Below are 8,082 nucleotides of genomic sequence, written 5' to 3' on the forward strand. Positions count from 1 at the left end.
CAGAACACTTACTTTCCACGAATACCAAAGCTGTACTTTTTACATAAACAAATAAAAATTGTCCTTGGCCTTTTCTTATAATGTGAGCAAAGAAGATATCTATGTGTGCATGTATGTGTATATGCATGTCTGTGCATATATATATCTTTCTATTAATGTGATCAAGAGAATTAGGTGACTGAAAAAAATAAAAGAGAAAAACTTCTAAATTTCTACTGTAGATAGAAGAGAATTCTTGTTATAAAAACAAATGCAATTTTCATTTATTAGAACAAAATCAACAAAACTTTCACATTAACATACCTAAAAAATGTATGATGTTCCACACTACATTTCCAAAGATGCTTGCAAGCAGTTTTACTCCGAGCTTCAAAAAAGAATGAAGTTTCATTGCACTGAGAGAGAAAAAAAGAGAGAGAACGTGAATCACTGACCATACATTCTTCAGGTGACAGCCACAGGTAACAAAAATTCAAGTAAACAGTCGAATTATTGTTAACACATAAAACAAAGAATAATTATCTCTTTGTAACTATTTTTGGAGGGTTGCTTTAAATCTCAATTAATTAAAATTACAAAATATAAGTCCATATAAATCTTAGTGCCATCACCTACTTCTACTAGTACATCACCCATGACCATGGATAACCAGGGTGATGGCACTGAAGTACCACAAACTTGTCGGCCCCAAATGGGCACCAAAAACAGGAAAAATACTGACCGTGGGCAAATCAACTCCCAATAAAAAAGAGATGCTCACAAATCCAGTTCTTAACTGTATTTTTTTTTAATGACTGAATAGGAAATCAAGCAAAATACAACAACATAAGTAGCAAAAAAATAAAAATAAACCATAAACTCTGTGAAGTTATATAATTGCCAACTTAGTTTTAAATAAAAACCAAGCTCATGTCTCAAATGCAGAAATGCCCCTGGAATGAGGTTCTATGGATTCATAAACAAAATCCTCAATCCTCAAAGTGGAGGAATAATTAAAATGGTCCCCACTACTTTTAATAAGGACAGAATATTCATATGCATAACATTTCTCCCAAGTCCATCTGGAATGAGGCCCAATTTAGAGTTTATTTGAAAAAATGAAAGGGTGTGATAAAAACAGAGCCAATATTTGCATGTTACAGCAAGGCAACCTGGAACTCCAAACCCTTGTGAGGTGGAGGGAAAATTTAGGATAATTCCCAGGTTTCTGGCTTGGGTGCTCCAAGTAATAAAATACAGCAAGTGGGGAAAAATGGGAATTTGGATGGTGATGGAATGGACAATAAGTTCAGGCTATTTTAATTTTGAAGTGCCCACGGGATTGAGAACTAAACATGCCTAGTGGACCAGTAAACATACAGGCGTAGAGCTGAGGAGTGAGGTCGCATCTGCTGACATAGATGATTTCACCAAAGAGTTTAAAAAAAACTTGCTCAGAACAACGGTACAGAGTGAATAAAGGTGGAGTCACAGCAGAGATGAGAGGTCAAAATGGATCAGGAGGCAATGGTCAGGGAGGCTGGGAGGAGAGAGTTAAGTCCATGACCCAGAAAGGTCAAACAGGGTTTCAGAGGAAGTTACTGCATTTCACGGTAAGAAATCTTCGGTGACATTCGTGAAAGGGGTAGGGAGTACAAAATTAGAGACGAGGCAGAAAAGTCAATGAATTCAGAAAGTGTTTTTCTCAAAAGTAAAAGAAACTGGGGGGAGGGATGGGAAAGGGTTTGCAGAGGAAATCACAGATGATCTGGGGGGGGGAGGGGGGCGGGGGGGGAGGGTGGGAAGCCAAGCATCCTGCCAGGAGATGGGATGCTTAGAGGGACTTTTTTCCTTTTCTTTTTTAAAATATAGAACATAAACATTCATGGTACAAATGCCCAAAGTTCCCAAAGTGGATACATAATGATAACAAAATCTCCCTCCTACCACTGGCCCCAATTCCCCTCCCAAGAGGCAACGACTATTAAGAGTTTCTTATATAACAGGTGGGTGTTTTTAAGGTCACTGGATTATCCAAAAATATAATGTACAGGTCATGTATTTTAAAAAATAATTCTGCTTGTGATTGCACTGTTATCTGGATAAATGATTCAGATAAAGCGAGTACAGGGCAAGCTGCCCCCCTCCCCCGCTACCACCTCCTCAGTATCTGCACCCTCTTGTCCCTGTGCCTTTCAATAAGCGGCAGGACCGACTGAGCATCACCAGCGACAAGAAGTGGTGGCTGTGATGTCTGCTGTGTGGCACTGGCACTTTCGCATGTTAGCAAGAGCACCCACAAACGAGGAGGCACTTACATACCTATTTCACATTTCAAACAGTTACTTAATTACATCTAATCCAGATTTCCAAAAGTGAAGGAGAAACCAAAGAGCATTCAATCTTTAAAAAAAGCAAATCTCCTCAAATTTTTCGTGGACTGATTTTCACTTCATTCTTCACATAAGCGTTTGTATTCCTTTGCTTTTCAAATAGACACCTGGTCCTAGGATAGCTAATTTTTAATATATTTTTAAAGCTACCATTACTTCATGAAAGGATAAAAGGTATTTAAGATCCAGCCAGAATTGGATTTTCTCAACTTTTCTTCGGTACAAATATGTGAAAGGAACAAAAGAGCTTCCCACAGGCCTCCTAATTACTGCTGCCATGTACAAGTGACAAGTACAGACTCATCCTCCACTTACACAGGGCTTTAACACAGCTGCCTGCTCCTTATCCCATTGTAATCCAAATACTAAAAGGGGGGTTAACAACGAAAAAGAGAGCTAGGGGTTCTGAATAAATCCTGTGTATTTTTGCCACTTACAGCAACTGCTGGTGTGAACATAACTGCTACAGCATTGCACACGTCCCTTGCTTCCTACCGCTCCCCTACCTACAAACCTTTTCCAGAGACAATTAGCACCTTCCCATTCATTCATACAAAGATGATGAGCTGCTTAACTTTAGTTCATTCCAACTGACTGCTAAAATACGTTATACCCAAGCATGCAATGCTTGCTTTTGGCAAAATTACTCAAACACCTTCATAGCTTTTGTCCCTTCACGCCAGAAGCAAAGCTATGGTCTGAATCTACTTCTTTTTATTTTACGAACTGATCAAGCTTAAATCACCTGTAACTCAGATATCATGTGGGGCTTCACTGTGCTGTGGATCTCTAGGTAAACTTGGCTCAAACCCCCAATTCTGTCATGTGTTAAGAATCCAGGACCTGTATTATATCAATGAGTTCCAACCTAATTCCCTCTGGTCTTCTCAGTGTCTTTTCTCATCTTTGCCGGCTATGCTTCTCTTTGCAATCTTGGAAAAATAAATCTACTTCAGCCTGGCTTCTGCTAAGTGTACTGAGATTACTGACAGGGTCATGGAGGGGCTCACACTGCAAGGTGCTCAACACCCTGCATTCCCTGGGCCGGACCAAGCTTCACGGCCTCTCCCAAGCCTGACCCTCCTCGCCACACCCAACCCACACTCCAGCCAGTTCTTCTGTTCCTCGGAAGCAGCACAACTGGGCAGACTGCCTTCCCCAGCCTTCCTAGAATTATGGAGATGAACATCTTCTCAATCCTCAATAATTCTCAAATTACTATATATTTGCCCACCTCCAAGGTCACTAGAAGTAACCTCAGGTGCAGTGCAAGGGTCAGATAATTAAGAGTAAAATACATTAGTGCTGCTAAGATGCAATTGTTACATAAATACTATCAAGGCCCACAGCAAAGGGGCTGCATCAGTGATTCCTAGAGGCGAGAGGCTAAGGAGAAGTGTGAGGATTACTAGGCTCAAGTATTGTGGGATTCTTTTTGTTGTTAATCTTCACCTGAGGATATTTTTTCCACTGATTTTTTTAATTTAGAGAGAGTGCAAAGAGGGGGAGGAAGGGAGAGAGAGAGAACGGAATGAGAGAGACACATCGATTGGTTGCCTTCCTCACATGTCCTGACATGCTGGAGATCAAGCCTACAACCTAGGTACGTTCCCTTGACCAGGAATTGAACCCTTGACCCTTCGGTCCTCGGGCTGATGCTCTAACCATTAAGCAACTGGCCAGGGCAGATTCTTCTATTTTTAAAATTTTTTTAAATTTATTTTTATTGATTTCAGAGAGGAAGGGAGAGGAAGAGATAGAAACATCAATGAGAGAGAATCATTGAACCTGGGACCTTTCAGTCCGCAGGCTGACGCTCTATCCACTGAGCCAAACCAACTAGGGCCAGATTCTATTTTTAAAATATTCAAGCTCCACAAGATTTATATGTACTTGACAATTGTTAACTTATTTTAGGAACTGGGGGGGAAAAAAAACAAAATCATTAGAGGGCTGATGGCAAATGACTGAAATGACTACTGATAAAGCAAAGAAAGGCAAGGGGTTGAATTGAAAAGATTATTTTATTCTTTAACTGAAAGTAGAGACCAAAGAGTTATCACAAAATTTTAAGTGTTTTGAGAAATTTTATCTTTAAAAATGGTGAAATTGAATAGCTGCATTAAAAATTAGAACTATCTGTGCATGAGAGCACAATGTTTGTTCTAACAACTTCCCCCATAGTTCCCGCAGCTCTCTCTTCTAGGCATCCCAACCCAGAGCACGAGTTCAGAAAAAAGTTACCAATCTTGTTGTTTGGAATGAGACGTTAGAAGGGAATTTTAAAGCACTGAGTAAAATATATCTTACTCAAGGTTTTTCTTTACATTGTGCTCCCTAGAGAGTGTTTCTTACAATGTTAGTATCTTGTGATATTGGCAAAAAAAGAAGAAGAGTTTTATGGTCAAGTAAGTTTGGAAAACAATGGGTTCAATACTCAGATCATTTTTTTTTTAATTTATTGGGTGACACTGGTTAGCAACATTATATAAGTTTCAACTGTACAGTTTTATAATACATTATCTGCCTGTATACTGCATGGTGTGCTCCTCACCCAAAGTCTAGTCTTCCTCCGTCACTATAAATTCAACCCCCTTTACTAAACCTCTTTCTTTTCCCTCCACCTCCTTCCCCTTTGGTTACCACCATTCTGTTTCTGTGTCTATGAGTTTGTTTTGTTCGCTCACTTGTTGCTTTCTGTTTTATATCCCACATCTGAATGAAATCATATGGTTCTTGCCTTTTTCCATCTGACTTATTTCGCTTAACAGGATGCTCTCAAGATCCATTCATGTTATCACAAATGGCAGTATTTCATTCTTTCTTATGGCTGAAATATTCAGATATGTAACATGTTAATGTGAATTTCCAAGAGCAGGTAAGATAGTTGGCATTTCCCTGATTTATATGAACAAAGAACTTTTTTTTTCAAGGAAGTGTTTTTTCAGTATTTTGGTTTAAAAAATATTATGCCACACAAGTACCCTTACACACACACACACAGCAGTTTAATTCTTTCTGAAATGCATGTAATATGGTTTGAATTAAAAATAATTGTGCATTTCAGCAGAGCACTCAGAGAATAAAATTAATTTCCATTCCTGCATATATGTTATAGTTTACAATAAAAGAACAAAAACAGCAAAAATATTCCAGTACTCTTCTGTCAGCTGTTTGGGTTATATTCCAAAATCTATACTAAACATGAAAAACCTTTTTACTTCTTTTACAGATGAGCAAATTTATTGCTTGATGAATAATTGTATATAACTCTTTCTAGGTTCATAGAAACATAAATTATAGAGTTGGAAAAGATGTGTTAAATTGTGCTGCTTCTTTTTCTTTCTCCAAAATCAAAAATATATATTTATGAGCCAAACCATTAGAAAATATTTATATCATGTTTCCGTAAACTTTGAAAACTATTATGTTGACCTCATTCTGCTTCCTATTTGAAAAAATTCAGATACCAACCCAAAATTCCAGATGGTTTGCTTTTATTATTATTCAGACTTTATCTTTTCCTCATCTGCTCATTAGAGAAACTTTAGCATTTACTAAAATGTCAACATTTTTCTCTTGAAGATTTAATTTTTAATGATAATGTTTATTCTTAGACTTAAATTTTTAAATAACAAATGTTACTTAAGCTTGTTAAAATGAAGGCATACCCTGTAAGATCTACTGATATTCTAAAAAAAATTTTTTTATAGCACAATTTAAAAATTCCTTCCAGGCCTGGCCAGTGTGGCTCAGTGGTTGAGCGTCAGCCCACCCACCAGGAGGTCATAGTCAGGGCACGTGCCCGGGTTTGGAGCACGATTTCCAGCAGAGGGTGTGCATGAAGCAGCAAATCGATGTTGATATTTCTCTCTCATCAATGTTTCTATCTCTCCCTCTCCCTCCGCTCTCTAAGATTAATTTAAAAAATTAAAAATAAAAGTAACATCTTTTTAAAAAATTCCTTCTGAAAAAATGACCTATGTGTTTTAATTATGGAGAATGTCAACAAACATACTAGTGAGTGAAACAAAGATAACTCTATGGGCTTGGAAAACCTGGGCTCCTCTTCCTCCCTTGACACAGCCATTCACCAGCCAAAACTGGTCAAGAACAAGATTTTTCCTGAGCCCTTTTCTGTGCAAAACTTCAGTAGTTCTAAGTGGCATGAGGCCAAGACAGTTCCGATTCAGAGACATGCACCGGGTGTGTATTACATGCCCAACTTTGGACTAGGTGCTTCAACCTCGCAACAACACTGTAAGACAGTTGTAATCATACTCACTTTATAGATGAGAAAATGTAGGTTAAATGCTGTTGAGTGAATTATACTAGGTTAGGTAAGCGAGAGACCTGGACTTAAACCATGCTGTTTGACCACAAGTCTAGTAGTCCAGAGAGATGCCGAACCAAATTGTCGTGTAGCGTCAGAATCCAAGTATCACTAACAAAGCCACAGTTAGGAATATTTGGGAGAAAATATTATATCTATAGTCCTAGGTACACTCATACATGTAGGTGGAAATGCAAAATGTCTCAAAAACTTTGGGTGGAGGTTGGGGAGGAGGAATATGGTAATAACTAACAAACTATATGACATTACTCGGTGACCAAGCATTCCCACTCCTGGGAATTTACCCGAGGACACCCCTCCTACAATATAAAAAATACATATGCACAAAGTTATTGATTAAAGAAAAATTTATAAGTGAAAACTATCTAAATGTTCCAGCATAAGAGATCAGTTGTGTAAACTATGGAATAGGTACTCAATTAAGTTCTACACAGCTGTACAAAAGAACAAGAAAGCTCTCAATAAACTGATAGAGATTTCTAGGAAGAATTACTAAATGAAAGAGAAACAGAATGCAAATGAATATATGCAGTATGTTCTCTTTTAGGTGAGAAAAAAGGAAAAATTGAAAAACATGCTTATTTTTACAAATAGAAACACAGAGAGGATAAGCCATAAAACACTGAAGTTGGTTATGGACAAGGAAGCGTGAGGCGAGGGAACAGGATTGAAGGAATATGGGCATTAGCAATACTTTTCTGAATGTGCCTTTTTGTATAGTTTTACTTTTAAAATCATGTTTCTATGTCTTCAGAAAATAAAATAAAATAAATAAGGAACGAGGAGGGGAGCTATAACTGAAAGCAAACTGAAACAAGGAAACTAACTAGTAGATCTCACGTGAAGTCCATAACCACAGTAACAGGGTAGGCGGAAAGAAGGGCCAACCCAGGTAGATCTTGAACACGGACGATATTTGACTCTGCCCTCAGATTGGGCAAGGTGCTCTATGCGATGCGAGTGACAGCACTATGAGCAACCGTCAATTTTAGTGGCTGCCCAAAAGCAACTCTGAAGCTATTTTTGATGTATTTTAGAATTGAGCAAATGAGTAAATGTGCTACTGTTGTTGGGAGCCAAGGTTCTCATGGACAAAGGACATACAAATTCGAAAGGAGGGAAGGCAAGAAAGAACCCTGTGGGGTTAAGTGGAAATTAGAGGTATGGCATGAACTCGTGATTTCTTTTTTTATAAAATATATTTTATTGATTTTTTTTTTTTTACAGAGAGGAAGGGGGAGGGACAGAGAGTTAGAAACATCGATCAGCTGCCTCCTGCACACCTCCTACTGGGGATGTGCCCACAACCAAGGTACATGCCCTTGACCGAAATCGAACCTGGGACCCTTCAGTCTG

The 8,082-nt window shown here is 38.3% G+C and overlaps 1 protein-coding gene across 2 annotated transcripts in view; it reads right to left on the bottom strand.

Annotated features, from left to right (window-relative positions):
- The window catches only part of EPB41L4A (erythrocyte membrane protein band 4.1 like 4A), a 215,998-nt gene that overhangs the window by 66,268 nt on the left and 141,648 nt on the right, over nucleotides 1-8,082 (bottom strand). For both annotated transcript variants that reach the window (XM_070412445.1, XM_070412444.1), the window contains exon 11: nucleotides 304-395. In XM_070412445.1, the coding sequence (XP_070268546.1) occupies nucleotides 304-395 (92 nt within the window). The remainder of the gene's footprint in view (nucleotides 1-303; nucleotides 396-8,082) is intronic.

This window comes from Myotis yumanensis, unplaced genomic scaffold (assembly GCF_028538775.1).
Source record: "Myotis yumanensis isolate MYYU_CA2020_CCGP unplaced genomic scaffold, mMyoYum1.0.hap1 SCAF_4, whole genome shotgun sequence".
NCBI lineage: Eukaryota > Metazoa > Chordata > Mammalia > Chiroptera > Vespertilionidae > Myotis > Myotis yumanensis.